Source organism: Anopheles ziemanni, chromosome 3 (genome assembly GCF_943734765.1).
Source record: "Anopheles ziemanni chromosome 3, idAnoZiCoDA_A2_x.2, whole genome shotgun sequence".
NCBI lineage: Eukaryota > Metazoa > Arthropoda > Insecta > Diptera > Culicidae > Anopheles > Anopheles ziemanni.
The window spans coordinates 23,885,721-23,904,468 of NC_080706.1; the positions used below are offsets into that span (position 1 = coordinate 23,885,721).

Consider the following 18,748-nt stretch of genomic DNA (forward strand, 5'->3'; position numbering starts at 1 on the left):
TCATCTTGTCAATTCATTATTCATGCCAATACCGTGCAGAAATATTCGCATTCATATGCATGTAACGGATGGCGGCAATCCCGGATGCGGGCTCGGTTCCCTACTTTCCCCGAGGACCTTCGAGCTGTGTGCTGGTCGGAAAGCGAAAAGCGAGTTTGGCTGGTTTGAACTGGAAGCTTGGTGGAAGCTGACGACGACTTCTCCGACATCACCAACGCCGTTCGCCATTGTGTTTTCGTTGCAGTGCTCCGATAGAGCTTCGACAGCGCGGTCGATAACGGTGTGGTTCCGATGGCAAATTGGCGAACATGCCTGATCCCTGTCTGACGAGGGCTGTCATAAGCCTTTCCCATCCTCAGGCGTTGCGGATGTAACGGAGCTTGACGATGGCAAACGCCATCCACAGTGCCCTTCTATCCCATGCTCTTGTCCTACATTTGGAGGTTTTCTTTGCGTGAGCTAGAGTCGAAGATGAAACGTGAAACATCTATTTATCGATCCATTTTTCCCGGACAGACAGTGTCGGGGAGCAAATAGTCATCGATGCTATACCTTTTGAACGGTAGTCGGTTCAGACTTAATAAAAAGTACACAATACATTGGCCATTTGATCGAGCAAAGAAACATTTACTGACGGGATTTGAATGAACTAGTTGACAAGACCACACGTTCCCATTGTGTGTTTTACAACGTTAGGGGATTGGTGCCATCGTACGTATATGTAGAAACTGTCTGATTATCTTTGTTTTCAATCTAGCATATTTTATCAGTTTTCCAACTGCAACCCACATATAAAAATTGGGTAAAAGGGTAAATGTAATAGATATGTTTCCCGACAGCCTTTTCCAGATGGTTTATTATTCTAATTGATATGTTCTTGTGAATGTTCATTTGAAAGCTTAAAAATATCACCTGTAATATCACCGTCTCAAATGCAACGATCTGTTATCGGTCTGGGATCTTTTGGGTGTTGAGCAATTATTTTACAATATATTTTACCTGGCCCACTTGTGCTCCAAACCTAATTCCTGACGAAATAAGGTAAACGTTAGATTTTTTCTCTTTGCAATTTTTCGCAAGTCGGTCGGTTTAAGAGTTATTAAGTTAATTCGACATTATAAGAGCCAGCATGATCAAGAATTATGAAAATTTTGTCAGGAAGAGGAAGGCAAACATGGATCATTTCATCAAGAATCATTCAAAGCTATCGAAATTAAACCTTTTATACTGAACTTGCTAGAGAATCAGATTCTACAAAAACAACTTGTAAAAAAATGCTTGTTCGACCTACCCAAAATAGCAGTAAAAGCCTTTCTCAGGTACGTACGTCACATTTGCAGCAGAACATAAAAAATATGTAATGAACAGAGGCCGACAGATAAAAACGGCTTTACTGAAGCTAAAATAAAGCGGCACGCGAAGGACTTCAACCCGACCCTTTACGGAAAATGGAACGCAGCGAAGCGCAACGAGACGCAAAGTTCAAAACAACAACTGGCGCGGCAGAACAATAACAACATTTCCTTACGCACTTTCCGGACCCAACCGCATTTTCCCATGGCGAGCGAGGGAAGGGTGCTGTGGTGGTGGAAAATGTAATCCACTCGTGCCACTCGGTTAAAGAAAGCCAGCCCAGCCTATGTTGATGCCAGAAAATGAGCGATGGTATTTTCATTACTCCAAATGCCCCACACCGCTCGAGGCACGACAAACGGAAAAACAAAACGCAAAGTCTGGCCATGTGCTAATGAAGTACGAAATGGAAGTTTGGGCAAAAGTTGGAACAAAAAGTAGCAACCAAAGTAAGTGGCCAGCGTAAAGTACCTTTAACGGCGCGTTTAAAAAAACAAGAACACACACGCACAACACCGAAACATTACACAAAAAAGGAAATCTCTAAACAAAGTGGGCCGTGAAATAAGCCTCGACTAAAAGCCGCATAATCAGCGGGTTTTTATTATGTTGCTGTTCTCGGGATGGAATAATAGACGCACACAACATTTACACGCCCCGAATATCTTTATCTTCTCGGTGGTCGCTTAGTGGGAGAATGGCGGCGAGTGTTAACAAAAAACCATTTGTTTTCTCTTTTTTTCCTGTGCGCTTTCAACCACGTGCTTATCCTTTCACTGGGGCCAAAGAAAATGCCGGAAGAACAATCTCCTCCATGCAGTTTGCTGGCTGTTTTGCTTTCATTCCAATTGGCCTCGTTGGCTTTCTTTGCATTCGGCGATGATGACGACGATCATGCTGGTGAGAGGGTTTTTGCTCTGCCTTTTGTCTGACGGAGTTTTTTGCTCCCACCCTGGCGTGTAGCGGCACTTGCGGCGTGAAAAACCCTCGGCAGCTGCGGTGGACGTCGAAGAGGAAAAACAAACCGTTTGGTGTGGACGGGAACGCGCCGTGGAAAAACTGCCAGCGAAACGTGGCTCGTGGCACAAACCCAGAGTGACTCCGCAGCCACCTAGAGCAGGCCACTGCGCCTGGCGGTTACGATTAGAATTGCAAAGTGATTGTTTTCATTCGATTCCCGCTTCCGAAGCCATTGCACGCACCTGCGCCATCCCTCGTTTATGTCGCCTCCGTGGACAACAGTCCGCCGAGTCGATTGTAAGGATAACAAGCAGTAAGTACCGAAAGGATAACAGCACTAGACCAGGAGCAAAAATGCTTCAACCATTTTTTTTTTCGTTCCATCCAAGTTCGTTTTTTCTTGTCCATCTGCGGTGCTCTTGGGAATAGCAATGGCATTTCTTTGGAAGCCGACTGGAAAATCAACCACTTTAAGAAGAAACAAGACCTTCTCCCCACTGGCGGCATGAACCGACGGGTGGTAGCTTTCCCGGGGATGTAAACACACAACCGCCGTTTATTTTCCAATTGGATGATAAACGACGCCAACTGTTGGCCACGGCGCATCCGGAATGGAGCCATTCGGGCGGCGACGGCTTATTGAAAACATAATTGACTCAATGGGGCTCTTCTTCATAAAGTTAGCACCCGCGTGGGAGGATAATCATCAGGTCTACTTTAGCTTCTTGTCGAGCTGATTTGAATTTCCAGTCTTTATTGCTGTTTGGTATGTTTAAATTATATTCTATTTATGGCTTACATTGTATTCAGTAACAGGTTGTTGCAAAGAAGGTTGACTGAAGGGAGGTTACTCCGACCTTTCCTTCATGATGTATTTTTATCATCTTCAAATGAATTTGAAATGATTGTAACATATTTCTCACAGACCATTCGATCATTCGGTCAAACAGACAAAAACTCACAAGACAGAAGAATAAAATTAGTGCTCCCAAATGTTGGTATACCATTGACAAAAAATATTTCTTTAACTTAAAACTTAAAACTGACCTAAAAATATTGCATTTTGACCATGACATGAGCTTATTCGAAAAGGCTATACCTTTGTCTTATTTTAAAATTTCACAAATGTGTAAACGTCTTATCAGTGCGCTAGCTCGGTACGAAGAAAAATATCGAGTACTTGTAGACGGGTTGAGACAAATTTAAGATCTCATTGTTGATCGGAAAAATATGAACTTTATTTTAATGTTATTGTCCTCTGTTCAAGTTGATTCTTTTATCTTGGATAGTTTTTCCATTAAATGTTACTCAAGTTTAAAAGTTTTAAAAATTAAAAAATCCAACCCGATCTGTTTATGGTGGTTATCTAATTAAAAAACGTCGAATATAGCTAATAAGCGATCGAAACACCAACCGTTTGCAAAGCAGGAAGTGTGTTCTAAATGAAAAACGTTTTGAAAATGAGCCGTTGACCGCATTCGTTTATGGCCTCGTTTTTTTCTCAGATCTATAGGATAAAATAAGAACGATATGAAAAATTAGGTTTGAGTTCTACAAAAAACATTCTCGCTGAAGAAAAATCGAGAAAGAAAATTATAAAATCGTCAAATATACCAGAATTTTCTTGTTTGAATCAAATAAGTTTCGTTTCGTTTATACTCTTGTGTAATCACAGGGCTATGACAACCCAGGTTTATGATAGTTAGAAACCAGTTTGAATGTTTTCAATCTAGTTTCAAACATTCTCATTGCGGGGATTTAAAATGAGATTTTGTTACCAAAACAAATACTAACTATTCATTCGAAAATTAAAGTGCTTAAATCAGATGAGCTTATGATTTTCGGGCTAAGCACGGACTACGATCGGAAAATATCCGTTCGAATCGAGTTGTCAAAGGTCACTCACGTTGAAAAGCGCGGGCAAATCTGGCTGTCAAGTTTCACTCACCTCCTCTCAAATGTGTTCATTTTACCTGCCATTTTGAATATGAACGAAATGAACTCTTTTCGCAAATCCGTTCGTACCCGTTTGTATGGGAAGAAATCCGCGAGGTTTTATGCCGCGGATTCTCAACGAATTCGTTCATTTGAAGGTTCTTATTCAAAAAAAGAGTGTTAATTGCTTTTCCGAGGATCCTATTTGTAGTTTGTTATGAATTTATTATCATTTTGTGTAATTATTGAAATGATTAACACCGACTTCGTTCGGAAAGAAACAATCATCCACTTCATGGAAACACTTGAGCGCCTTAGGTATAAACGAAGCTGGAGGCTTCAAAGGAACCTTTGAACATACGAGGTATAAACACACAGAGTTCATTTTTCACCGACCGTCGAACGGATATTTTCCGATCGTAGTCTGTGCTGAGCACGTTTAATTAATTTAGAAGTCAGGCTGTTGAATTTGCTACACATCACAAATTATTATATTATAATAGCAACCAAAGACTAGCTGTAATAAAATTACTGTAAAATAAGTTCGGGCATTACAATTATTATTAATTATTAATTCTTGTGCTTACGCTTAGGAATGGTTGGATCCACCTTTCGCTTTACAATACCCTTGGTTGTATCGTAACGAAATGGTAAACAAATTTGAGCGAAGATTGTCAAACTCGCTGTCCAACTTGAAGGATACGCAAGACACTGTGAAAACACCTCGCAAAGAAGACACTCGCAAAGAAAGTTCGGTGGTCCCTCGGTGGAGAAGGTCACCACGAACAAGCGGTTGGCTATTTTCACAAAAGTGACCCGCGACTGTGACACAATCGGCCCCGTCGGTGTGCAGGCTGGTTGGCAAAGTGAACCGTCTTCCCAGCACCGATCTGCGGCCTCCCACAGCACGTCCTTCTGCCTCCCCCGAATCGATGGGTTCATTTCCGCCGATGTAAGGAAAACTTGTTTGTGATACGAACTCTCTAGTCAAAGTTGGGCCCCCTTTATCGCCCTCTTGTGTTACTTCACCAAAGAACTCCGTCGCGCCTGTTACGGCAGGAATAACAAATTTCCCACCGTGTGTTTGCTCCATTACGCACGCCACCTCCAGCTCCACTGCCTCCGTCACCGATGAAAAAGCAACGGCTGATAAGAGCCAGCGGCGGTGTGTTTGTGTGCAAAGGAAAGGGTAAGCGAGCGAACCGCTGAAGTGGCGTACAGGTGCGCAGCACACACAGGTTACAGGAAAAGGCACCCGGGTTGGCCGCTTATCACGAGCGGTGCAGCCCCAGAACGGGGCTATTGCTGTCTATAATCGAGTCGATTGTTCGACGTTCGAGGGCGCAAGTGAACGTTACAACAAAGTTCTTCCACATATCCCCTTCCAGCGTGTGAAGTAAGCTGGCGACAGTGTGTTTCGCTACCGTTCGAAGCCATTACGATGCACAGCTAGTGCAAAGTGCCGCATTCGAAAGTGTGTCCCAGGCCATAGTAAAACAACAACAGCGAATTGATACACTTTGGGTGTACTGCGCGTAATCTAGTCGTTACCGAAAGAGGTAGAAAAACGTTAGTACCATGTTTGCCTCACTGAAGAATAAGATCCGCGAAGAGACTGGCAACGATGTGGCCCCACTGTCCGTCTCGCGAACCCGTCGTAGCCGACCCGAATCCCTTACCAGCGCCAGCTCGATCGATGAGATGAGCGTGCTCGAGCAGAAGGATGCCGAATTGAACGCTACCCGGTTGGAGCTGCAAGAGCTTACCGGCCACTTGAACAGCTTCCGCGAGGCGGCACACAAACTAGAGCAGGAGCGGGCCAACCTGGAGCAGGCCAACAAGACGCTCGAGACAAAACTCGGTGCCTGCCAGGTGCAGCAGGAGTTGCAGCGCGAGGAGCAGGACAAGATACAGAACTTCCAGCAGCAGGAAATATCAAAGCTGAAGAGTATGCTGCTGTTCCGCGAGCAGGAAGCCGTCGACCGGATAGCGCACCAGAAGAACGCCGAGCAGCAGGTCGAGAGCCTCCGGCAGGAGCTGGCACGCCTCCGGGGGCTCGAGCCGATGCTGGAGAACGCACAGGACGAACTGGAGAACCTGCGCCACTCGTCGCAGTGCGAACGGAACAACCTCATGTCGACGCTGGCCGCCGTCGAGGAGACGAACCGGCACCTGAAGAGCCGTATCCAGGTGCTGGAGGATACACGTGTTTCGCTCACGTCGGCCAGCGGCACCGGTGGCAGCACGGACGATAAGATCCAGTGCCTGCTGAAAGAGCGCTTAATGCTCGAAGAGCGGCTACACGAGGCCCACCTGCACCTGTCGGACATCAAGAGTAAATGGAGCGGCCAGAATATGACGCTGGAAACGCAGGTAAATCGGTTATCCCGCCAGGTCGCCGAAGAGACGACCGAAAAGCATAAGGCGCTCAAGCTAAAGGACGAACTGATCGAGAAGTTGAAGCAGCTGGAGTTTGAGCTTGAGAAGCTGCGCTCTGAAGTAACGCAACGTGACAATAAGGTATGCATAAGGTTTAACTCCACCACTTCTGTTGATTTTAGATCGAAAGTTTTTTTAACCCATGTTCGCTTCCTTCTTCACAGATTAAGCTTATGAATGAAGAAATCGATGAGCTGCATTCCGCGCTCCGGGAGGCACGTGAGCAGCATGAAGAAGAAGTCACGTTTATGACCGGCAAAGTAGTAAGTAGCAAGACATCTTCAACTCGAACCGACATCCCTCAACTTCCGCCGAATGGGCACCGTTGAGAGAGCAGGCCACTACTCGAATGCCACACACAAGCGCAACGTAAACGGTTGAACGAATGTTGTTTTCCTTCCACCCGATTCGTCTCGATCCGCTCTAATTCACCCTCCCACCCGATTGGCCGGGTGTACAGCTTATCAGTCGAGTGGCAGTGTAGGAATTGTGATAAGCCTCCGCGGGCTTAGCCGTGCCTTTCCATAAGTGCCAAAACATGGGACCGATTGCTCCATGTTGTAATAATTTGTTTTGGCTACAATAAGAAGCCAATTTTACTTAGTTAACTTGTAAATGTTCCTTGACCAATTACTTGGAATGGTATCACATTACTTTATTTAAAAAAAAACACCCGTAAAATAAAGAACAGTGTAATGAAATAAAGTTTGTTTTGTTATGTTTTTTTATTGGTTGGCCTTCCTAATCAAGCTTTACATTTAGTTCGTTCGTTTCGCGTGAGCTTTATTGACAGCCCCTGTTTTCCTTATCAGTTTTATCATAGTCTTTAGTGTAGGATTCATTTCTCTAGCGCTGCCCGCTCGGTGGCGGAAAAAATATCATCACAATTAAGCCACTTAAAACCTTACACACCATTCGACTTGAAAAGATGATTATTTAAAGTACCCAATTACGACCTTCTTCACAGGAGCAACTGCAAGCGGAAACAAGCCATCTACGCACGAATCTCACCGAAACCGAGCAGCGGCTACTGGAGTGCCTGGAAAGTGCGGACCGCTCCAGCGGAGCTTATCAAGGGCAGCTGGTAGAACTGGAGAACTCGGTGCGCGAACTAAACCACCAACTGGCTGGGTAAACACCCTTTTCTATTTGTCAAAATTTCTTATCTTTCGATGACTATGTCGGTCATGCTCTATCACCTTAGCTTTTTCCCATCATAAATTCGAAACGGTCGGTTTGTTAAACAGAATTTAATTTACCTTACAGTGAAAAACAGGAAAAGCTGGCTGTTTTGATGAAGAATGCGGAAATGTCGCAACAGGAAGAAATCTTGCGCCAGGAGTTGCGCCACGAAAAGGACGAATCGATCGAACTGCACGATCGTGCAATGATGCTGCAAAGAGAACTGGATAAAAGGTGAATATAAACATTACTAATCCAATCATTTCACGACCATAATGTTTGTCCATTGTAAAGATTTACAAGTAAATAACATGGCTATGTAAATTTATGTAAATTTTTGAGTAATTAAAACATGCTACAATTTAATTAAAATTTCTCCTTTTTCTCTGGAGGAGTTTGCTAACGGTTCTGATTCTAAAGAAAACTTCACTACGACCATGTTTAATTAATGTACATTTATTACTGTTCTTTCCATTTTTAACTTTTTTTTTAAATGTAGATTAAACACAGTAAATGAGCTACGAAAGCAAGTAGATGAACTCATGACCACGAATCTCGAACTGAACGCCGAGCTAGTTGATAAAAATAAGGTAATTATTGCATTAATGCTTACAAATTTTCCATCACTGTCTATTTTTATTTATCACCGTTTTCGTAATCTTTTAGATTATAAAAATTCTAAACCAACGTCTAGTGGATATGAAAAAAACACTCCAAGAAGAACTGAAAGGGCAGAACAGCAGTAACAGCAATCACCACCAGCATGGCCACAGTGGTCCGGGCTCACTTCCGGCCGATCGGTCCTCGCTCGAGCGATCGAAAAGTTTCGACTCCAAGTCGATCGTGAAGGAGAACGGTAGTCTTAAGCCGAACGGAACCAGCGATGGGCCACCGGTAGTGATGGATGAGGTGAACTTCCGCTATCTGAAACATGTGATAATCAAATTTCTTACCAGTAGAGAGGTGCGTAGAAAGTTCGCAGAAGGTGCCACAGTAAAATAATCTCGACCCGGTTCTCTCTCGACAGGTCGAAGCAAGGCATTTGATAAAAGCCGTCTCAACGCTGCTGCAGCTTAGCTACGAGGAAGAGAAACTGCTCCACGATACGCTTAACTGGAAGATGAGCTGGTTCGGCAGCCGACCCGGTCAGGTAACGCTTCCCTTGAGCTAAAAGTTGTCCCCCACTGCATTGATGACCCTGCGACCTGAACGTGTCCACGGTGCTTCACGCTACGCCACAGCATATCTACGATATATGCCGTTATGCATATGATGATATAACGGAGAAAACGCATAAAGCCAGGTGTAATCTCAACCGATGTAGGGACAAAAGGCAAAAAGAAAGACATAATCAAAACGAATATTAATTTTCACTCAACCTAGTCGCGCGGGTTGCCTTCGTACTGCACTGCGTTAAGCACAAACGATATGCCAAGCGAGTAGATCTCTTTTTCTTTGGACGCTCATATATTTGTTTTGGTTTTCGTTTTACTATTCTTATCTAACTGCTTTTTATGCAGATTATGCAGATAATATTATATCGTTAACTTTATACGAACATTCCTTAAAAGATCGTTTGATCTGTACGCTTTATCAAACAGTTATTGCTTATATGTTGCCGAGTGAGAGAACGAATGTGATTTGTTTGTTTCCAAAGAAACTTATGTATTTTCTATCATGCCATAGTATTAAACACAGCACGGAACCCCCGTATAGATTTCGTGAAAAAAGCATTTGTGAGGTGTTTTAAAGTGCATGAGTGTGTTATTAGTTGTTTTTAGTTTATTACACTACGGAAAGCGGTCAGTGTCGAATTAAGTCATGTTTTGTGCTGTGTATTAGAACAGATTGTTGAAAAGTTGGAAGAGTAACGTTAAACAAAGTTGAAGGTGGAGTGTGAAGCAATTAAGAAGCCACCGGGTATGGATAGTGGCCAGCTTATCAGCAGCGCCCAGCCGATCGGAGACACGATCCTAGAAAGTCGCAACAGGTTCATCGTTCATATGTTCCACTCAGCCATTATTCATGTTTATACGATTTCAAATAAACAACATAATAAATGCATCACAACGCCATCTGATTGAACACCCAATATGGGGATTAATTCAAAGGTTTACAGTATATTGCCAATGTTCACATCATGAACAGAACAGGAGTTTCTCTACCGCTTAGCCGCGCGCAAAAGGAGCATCAGCGTTCGTTTCCAGAGAGTAAACACCCGTTACGCCGCGACCGTAGTTTGACGGTTGGCCACCAAAGTTCGCATCCGGTCCGGACGAGGTGCAGCTTCCAGAAATGATCTGCCCGTGATCAGCGCAGCGCATCGCACGGAACGGAGTGCCTCCGGCGACGGATTCGGCGTAGAACCTTGGGGCACGGTCGTGCGCACAGCTGCCGGTAAGGTCCGTCCCGCAACCGGGCTGCGTGCGGCCACCGTTCGGGTAGAAATTGGCCTGTCCCAACGGAGTGTTGATACCGAGCAGACCCGCGTTCGTCATGATCGTCTCCACATACCGACCGTCAGCTGGGGACACAGCATCGGCCTGGCCTAGCGCAAACAGTGGACCAGCCGGGTCCAGTGCGATAATCGTGTTGATACGTCCCTGCTGGCCCTTACCGGCATTGCCAGCTACGTGCGCTCCCAAACTGAAACCGATGATGTAGATGTTGTCCGGGTTAGCCCCGGTGGCGCTGATCAGCTGATCGATGAACAGCGAAACCGTCTGTCCGACCGGACCGACCAAGTTGCGGGCGGCAATGTAGTTCGGATCGATCGCACCCACTCCCCAGTCGACGGTGATGATGTTGAAGTCGCCTTGCTGCAGGAACGCATCCCGAATGTCCGCGTTCATGAAGTGCGAACCATCGTTGCTCCAGCCGTGAATCGTGAAGCGGGTCGGATGGGCCGCGTTGAAGTTCGAGCCACTGATGGAGCCCGGGTTGTTCAGCTGCAGGATCTGCGGCTGGCTGGGATTGGCACGGGTGAACAGGCGGAAGATCATGTCCTGCTGGGGAACGAACCGTTTCGTAGGACCGTCCGATTTCGGCAGATCGTACGGATTGGTGTTGACCAGATGCAGTCGTCCGTTGCCATCGGGCACCAACTGCCAGGCCGATTCATCAATCGCCACAACTATGAAAAAAGTATGATCAACCAAGTTAGCTCAATTCTATAAAAAATGTACTTTTCTTATTGCTTTCGATATGTAGATACACTTACCAGCGGCGATTAAGGCAAGAGCAAGAAAACCAAACATTGCGGTCCGTGCCATTTCTTCTACGGGACAGTAACGTGAACTGTGCGATTCAAACCGAAAGTCACACGGCAGGTAAGATTGACCTCCCAATTTATAGTACAAAAAGGACGCAAGCCCCCTTTTTTATTACCATTTATCGCGACCACCCGGTAGTTGATTTTATCTCGCTCACGTTCTTAACTACCTCGAACTCACGATCCAAGACTTAGTATCCCCCTTGAAGGAGCTTATCTTCGCTTAAATAAAGCATCTAGCAACGAATAATCTATTTGACGGGTGAAACCCATAGTCCCTACTTTCGGCACGCCAGAATAACGTCACAGTTTTGTTAATTTTTTGTTTCTGCGAAGAAGAAAATTTAAAATGTCATGCCACAAACAGCAGCCAATCATGACGCCAATGGCTGATTTTTGGTGCTATCGGGTGTTAAATTTGCGGTCCTGAGACGTAATCTACTAATTGAACTATGGACAGAACCGAGTCACCGCTGAAAGCTGGGAAATTTGTCACTCACATGTGTCCAGTGCATGTGGCTGAGGTTGTTAAAAGCTACATCGAATTTAAAAAGGTACTATGCACGTTGCCTAAAGGTATACTATCGTCGTCTAGAAGGCTTTGAGATTAACTAATAAGTGCTACTTTTGCTGGTCGAAGTAGGCAGTACAAAGAAATTGAAACGTTCCATTTCAAAATAACGGAACAAAATATATTGTAGTAAATCATGGAATAAAACATTATTTTTCTCCGTTTTCTCAACTCGAACCAAAACTGAAGTTAAATTTCCTTCCCATTAGTTTATTCAACATCTGCTTACGGCTTAAAATGCATTTTTATTGAATTTTATTTGATAACACTTTTCTGATCCTACCTAACTGCAACCAGTATGTTACAAAGGGAGGTAAAAATTTGAACAATTTTATTTAAAAACTTGTGATAAATGGATTTCAAAAAGTCTGGTAATTGGTAAAGGGGATTTCACTCTAACCTTTTCTGCTGGGTTCACACTCTTTATTGCATATATTATTATCGTCGTTGCATGGTTCAAGTACACCCCTTCTTTCTGGCTCCACAATAACACCACAGTTTCCTTCCCTACACAATTAGCTACTCTTTAGGCTCTCTAAAGTCTTCCTTCTTAAACGTACAAAATAATGTGTCAACATTGTTTTCAGTCACCATTTTAAGAAAATAGTTCTATCAGAAGTAGTACGTTGTAATATGCTCCAGCTGCTCCGCTCAGCCCTGCCCGTCGTCGGCCAAATCGTAAAGAACGAGTCATGTGCAATAATATGTTATGGAAAATGTCACAGTTATTCTTAGTAGAAAAAAACAGCCTTCAGTACAAAATATATTGTAACAAAACAAAAACAGAACAAAACGATGCGCACTGTTTCATACTAAATGTGCAGAATGATAACATTTGATAGAATTCTTTCCTACAATCGCACCGTGCCCTTTTTAATTTGTTCGTATATTTCCGGCGTCAGCAGCTCGTACTGGCCCTTGCTGGTCAGGTAGTACACGGAGTCCTCGATCACGCTTGGGTCGAAGCCCTCCAGCTGCAGGTCCAGCTTCTTCAGCTTGAACGTGCCGGTCATGTCGACCTTCGACAGCAATCGCACAAACTGTGGCCGTGCGTACGAAGGCAGCGTGTCCTTGAGCGTGCGTGCCATCTGCTCCAGGTCGACCTGCCGGTCGGGATCGAGGATGGCGGCCATTCCGGCGCGTCCCTCCAGGTTGGGCACCTCCACGCCGTACACGACCGTGTCCCGGTAGCCGACCGCGTTGCTCACCTCCGCCTCGACCTCGCTCGTCGACACATTCTCGCCCTTCCAGCGGTACGTGTCGCCGGTGCGATCCTTGAAGAACAGACTGCCCCGCTCGTCCGCTACCAGCAGGTCGCCGGATAGGAAGGCCGCGTCACCCTTGCGGAAGATGTCACGCACGATCTTCTTCTCAGTCGCACCCTTGTCGACGTACCCGAGGAACGCCCGGGACGGATTGTTCGGGATGATCTTGCCGATGAACAGACCCGGTTCGTTCGGTTTACACAGCTGACACAGGCCGTCCTTGCCACGCAGCGGCTCACTGTAGCCGGTGGCCGGGTCGGCACGGATGATCGAGATGGGGTACACTATCGGGATGATGCGGGACACGAACCCGATCGCACCGACCGTGTTGTCGATGTTGACTGAAAAACGAAAACGAAGGATTAGACCAAGGGAGAATATGCTTTTGTCACCCCTCAGAGCACTCACCAATGTTGGCGTTACCCTCCGTTGCGCCGTAGAACTCGGCCACGCGTGGGATATTGAAGCGCTCGACAAACTGTGGCCAGATTTGAGGCCGAAGTCCGTTGCCAAATATGAGCCGCACCTTGTGTGCTTTGTCGGCTGCAGACGGCGGAGTTGCTAGGATGTACCGGCACATCTCTCCAATGTACTGGGCGATCTGAGGGGATATAAAGGGGGTGGAGGGGTCGATATTATAGGGCCGGCCAGTGGACAGCAATAAGCAGCGCCATTTCCAATGTCCATACCGTGCAGTTGTATTTCTGACAATCGGTGAAAAACTGCGAGGCGGAGAACTTCTTGCGCGTAACCACCGTGGCTCCGAATAGGAGTGCCTGACCGATGCTCATCATACCGCCGGCGGTGTGATACAGTGGCAGTGGGGTGTAGAACGTATCGTCGGCGCGAAATCCGGCGACCAGCGAGATGGCGGCGGCAATGAAAATGTACCTGTTGGTTGAAATTGGAAGAAGGCAATCCTTTAGTCGAACTGATGCCATAAAATCTCTTGGAGGAGATGAACCAACCTAGAGTGGGTGATGACGGCCGCCTTCGGTAAACCGGTCGTACCGGAGGTGTAGATGTAGATCAGTTTATCGTGGTGGCTCGGCTTCTTCACACCGCTCGTCGGCAGGTCCTTGGAGGCGGACTGCATTAGCGTCGTGAGGTCCTTGGAGTTGGCGAGCAGCGGTCGGTCCGGCGTCTCGTTCACCTGATAAAGGGCCACCGAGGAGGGCAGCGTGTCGGCAATTTCGGCCACCGCGTCCGCCAGTGCCTCGCCGTAGATGAGCGCATTACAGTTGGCCACCGTAACGCTGTGCATCAGGGCGTTCTTGCGCAGATTGTGGTTGATCAGCGGCACGATCACGCCCAGTTTCGACAGCCCAAGCCAGGTGGCGACGAATTCGGGCCGGTTTTCTTGCAGCAAACCCACCACATCGCCATGCTTGTAGCCGTGCGCGTGGAACACATTCGCCAGTCGGTTCGAGTAGTCGCTAACCTGTGCGAAGGACAGACAGATCCGGTCAGGGGTCTAAAGTTCACGCAATTTACGTTGCCGATGTTCTGCTTCCCGTGCGTTGTGCCAGTTGTGTTTCACTTATTCCGGGCCAACATGGTACAAGCGGAAGCTACAAAAAATAAAACATCGACGACGCAAACCTGTTCTCAACGTGTTCGGGGCGGGTACGGGATGATATTTGTAAAATCAACTAGCACCACAACGTCGTCGCCGACCGTTGACGTCATGGAATAAGCAACCTGTTGCGAAGGATCACTTACCTCCCGGAACGTCCAAGTACGGCCCTCGAAAATTAGGCACGCTTTTTCCGGCTGCTTCGAGACGAACTCGGCGAACACATCGCCGATCGTGGCATTGTTCTTCGCATGCTTCCGCACCAAACCCAGCAGCTTGATGTATCTCGTGAGAGCTCTAGAAAAACAAACCGTCTATTTGAATAATTTGTTCACAATTGATTCAATCGTGTTCTCTCGCGTGGTTGTAAACAATGTTTTTTAATGTGTTTACCGAACGCTGATAGCGTTTCTTTTTTTTTAATTTCGTAATCACCATCGATTAGAATGAACAAAACTTCGAGGGAGGGAAGTAAAAGAGAGTTAGGCATTAAAATAAAATAAAACTTCTCGCTACCATAAACTCACTCTCGATTTCATGCTAATCCTCAACCCCTTATCATCACCTCTTGCCACGATAAGGTGCACGGCTTTAGCGTCTATTGATAAAGACGCTTCACGATGGGTGAAAATAAAATGAAATATAAAAAATATCTCTTGTAATTTCCTATTATGACATAGCAAATTCCGGTGCTGGTGAACGAAAAGAAACTCCAAAAAGGCAGTAATTTCTTTTGGTTGGTGTAAAAAAAACCATAAAAAACTTGATCGCACACCGAACCGTTGGTTGGAAAAACAAACTGTTGAGTGAGTCGCGTGCAGCTGATGGATCAGTTTTCCCATCTTATCTAGCTTGCAACGGATAAAATGGCCACCGAATAGCTACTGCTTTGTTTTATTATTTTGAGACTTAATAAATGTAAGAAAACCGGGATTAAAAAAGCACTTCTCACGACTACCAACACAAAGGATAAAAAGTGGGTACTGGAGTACAAGACAAAATAAAATACCACAAAAAAGGAGCTAAAATACTATACAAATATATGTTTAATTATGTGACTTGTTTTTGCTCAAAAGCACTACGATTTAAATAGCTGAATACACACATCTCATCACATCTCAAGTTGAATCGAGTCCAGCAATGACCTTTAAAGTCGCGTTCACGAAATACGCTCGCACTACCTTCTTTATGACGACGAGTCGATCATCATTTCTTAATGATCTTCTTAAAAAAATCATTTACTTCTGAAGGTACGATGTGGCACAGGTTTAGCAAACATCAACAGTTAGATATGATGCGAATAGTTATGCAACATTGATAGTGGTAAGAACCTGTCCTAAGGCACTTCCCAGTCCGATGATGGAAACCGGTTTTTCAATGATAAATCTGGAACAAAACTGTCAAGATTGTTTTGGAGGATAAACGTGGCACATATTCACCAACTGCATCCGTTGTTTTATCCACTGAAAGACTCGCTCAACAAAGCGTCCAGGTTGGAGAGCCAAAAGAAACCCTCCCGCTTTGTGGTTCACTTTCTTAAGCTGACCTTCAAGATGGGTGCGCATTGCAAGATACTTGCAGGGTCGTTCGGTTGGCCGTTTACGTTGTGGTCAGTTCGGTTGGAAAGCGTGTTTTCATCACTCAACACCTCTGTACACAAACACACGCGCGCGCAAGCACAGTGATAGGCAATAGTCGCTGGTTATGTTGCATCTCCACGAAGTTTCTCACGAAGAGCCTCTATAAGGCGGCCTTACATGATCACCGTTGACTACCACCACCAGGCGACGTTGAGTGAAAAGTGAAAGCGTGCAGATACGGACTAACTGGGGAGACACTTAGACTTGGGCATTAAGATGTAGCCAAATCCGCCCGCCATAAGGCGGTACGTTAGTGATCAATTGCCTGGCCAAAGTCCAACCGAACGAAAACTACAGATTCAGCACTTTACTTTAGGTTGTTCGATACGATGTCTTCTTTCGTTTGCTTTATTGGACACCAGCGACGAACCTAAAGCAACGCCAACTGCTCGCGTGCAATAGTGATGTAAGAAATGACCTTATTTATCCACGCAAGCAACTCAGCATTGCGTATACGACACACGGCTACGTCTTTGTTGGTGGACTGGATGGAGAATAAGTTAGCTTTTCATTTTTCTGACGTCCGACGTGGAGCATTCTGGCAGCTACGACCAGAAGGTTTCACACCGTCACGAAACCGGCAATAAACTGGAGGCAAATTACGTGCCTTAAGCGAAGGGCAAGACCTCCGGAGTGATCCACCGATCGGTGATGGCCACCGCGGTTCTTCGGCCTGCGGGAAGGACACTCCCTGCCACCCCACGGTGAACCCTGGGCCGGGACGATTAACAATGCAAATTCCTTCACTGCCACGCACCGAGGGGTCGTCCCGCCCCGCACCGGACCACCCTTAAACACACAAACGCACAGCGAGAGACACACGGACACGGCAAAACCAGTCGACTCACTTGATGTCGCGCGGTGCGGTCACGAAGGCAATGTACCACCAGCGCCACCAGCCGCTCGCAATGAACACCGCCACCAAGGTGATCAGGAGCGACGGCAATCCGTACTCCCAACCCATGTAGTACCAGATGAGCACAACGGCCGCGATCGAGGCACCGACGCTGGTAAACTGGAGCACGTACAGAAGCACTAGCCTGAAGCGGTCGCTGGTCGTGCGCCTACTGAGCTCGCTGGTGGCTGTGGTGTCGTCGTGAACCTTCGCTCCCCCGAGGAGGGACGGTGGGGAGGTGGTGGTCGGTGGTACGGTGGCCGCTAGCTGCCGCGAGAGTTCATGTTCCGGCTGCCCCTTCTCGACGTCCACTATCGACGGCTGCCGGAGCGCGTTTCCGAGAACGAGAGAAAGAGAAGAGGGAAGAAACACAATCTCAGAATAACGGAGAGCATAAAGTCGCGGGATTTTCCGCGGATCACGATGCGCGACGAGCCCATGCAGGGGGGCGCCAAACTGATCTAAACAAGTTGAACCACCCCTGGGTATGCAAGGGATGTCGGGGTGGGCTGGTGTTACATGAGCTTAAAGCTCGTTTCGAAGGGAAGCTTTTGATCGAAACCCCATCTGTGATGAGGCTGCTACGTTAGTCGCACATGTGTGGTTCACGTATGCGGAGCTCCCTCTTCAAGGTGGATCAAGTGTTGCACCTCCCCCCCTCCACCACTTAACCTTGACCATGAACTAGAACGGTGGCACGATTTGACTTTTAAAGATCCACTGAAAGTGTGTGTTTAATTGGTCTCTAAATAGAATAGAACGCAAAAATATTTAATGGAATGTTGAATTCCAAACGTTCCTACACTTTGAAGAATACGTATTTTGAAACTATCAAAAAGGCTCGTAAATTATAACTGAGCTGGATAAATAGAGCCATCAGTTACGTAACATATACGCTTTTTATCTGAAATGTAATAGTTGCAGAACTGAGTACACAAAAGGCCAACTATAAAGCTGTTAAAAATTATCTTACAAGTATTACTTTTGGTACGGAACATGTTAAACTATTTTCATGGTCTATGAAAATAGCAACGGAGCATTCTTTCAACTAAACGATAAATCTGATGCGTTTTTATATAAATTTATGTTGTAGCCAAGCTTTTCATAGCCAGTCATAATTTTAAAACGTTCTTGAAACTAGTTTGGATACATGCTTATTACAATTCTATTTCCATGCTAGTTTTTTGGTTTATTTGCATACAGTTTATTTATTTACAATATTTGATCGTGCGATAAAAAAACGACCCCGACTAACCCTATCAATGTTGTGCATCAAAACTGTTAGTTGCAAAAAAGTGCACCAGCTGCAAGGCTAAAACCAGGCATCCAGATTCATCTCCTAGAATATGCAAGCGTCTGTTTTTTTCTATTTGACTTTGCTCATGCTGACATTTTGGTTTCGTGTTACTTATTCTAATTTGGAAGCTCAGATACGCTCTTATCAACCAAACACCTCATTTGCAAATCATGAGAGATATATTAATCTTGTTTGATGTTTCCTCCAAATAACGAAATAGTGTTGCATCAGGTCTGATCAAAACAATTTCAAATCTATTATTAGTATTTTCCTAAGCACGGCTGACCACCGATAGTGGAAAGGCTGACCACCGATCTACAATATACCGTCTTTCGGTCCCATTAACTCTGTTCGGAGAGAGGCC

General features: G+C 45.7%; 3 protein-coding genes across 3 annotated transcripts; 1 reads left to right on the top strand and 2 right to left on the bottom strand.

Annotated features, from left to right (window-relative positions):
• The first annotated feature begins 4,978 nt into the window (after positions 1 to 4,978).
• LOC131289626 (golgin subfamily A member 1) lies at positions 4,979 to 9,937 on the top strand. The gene is made up of 7 exons (XM_058318921.1): positions 4,979 to 6,768; positions 6,852 to 6,950; positions 7,655 to 7,818; positions 7,954 to 8,103; positions 8,369 to 8,459; positions 8,536 to 8,832; positions 8,897 to 9,937. Exons 1-7 carry the CDS (start codon positions 5,827 to 5,829, stop codon positions 9,038 to 9,040), a joined length of 1,887 nt encoding a protein of 628 aa, XP_058174904.1. The 5' UTR covers positions 4,979 to 5,826; the 3' UTR covers positions 9,041 to 9,937.
• A 100-nt stretch (positions 9,938 to 10,037) lies between these two features.
• Positions 10,038 to 11,126, bottom strand: LOC131284379 (lipase member H-like). The gene is made up of 2 exons (XM_058313233.1): positions 11,090 to 11,126; positions 10,038 to 11,002 (listed from the first exon to the last, which is right to left on the bottom strand). Exons 1-2 carry the CDS (start codon positions 11,124 to 11,126, stop codon positions 10,038 to 10,040), a joined length of 1,002 nt encoding a protein of 333 aa, XP_058169216.1.
• Positions 11,127 to 12,562: 1,436 nt separating this feature from the next.
• LOC131286430 (long-chain fatty acid transport protein 4-like) lies at positions 12,563 to 17,402 on the bottom strand. The gene is made up of 6 exons (XM_058315377.1): positions 17,041 to 17,402; positions 14,699 to 14,849; positions 13,945 to 14,417; positions 13,666 to 13,867; positions 13,385 to 13,577; positions 12,563 to 13,317 (listed from the first exon to the last, which is right to left on the bottom strand). The coding sequence occupies exons 1-6, from the start codon at positions 17,154 to 17,156 to the stop codon at positions 12,563 to 12,565; spliced, it is 1,890 nt and encodes a 629-aa protein (XP_058171360.1). The 5' UTR covers positions 17,157 to 17,402.
• Positions 17,403 to 18,748: the final 1,346 nt, after the last annotated feature.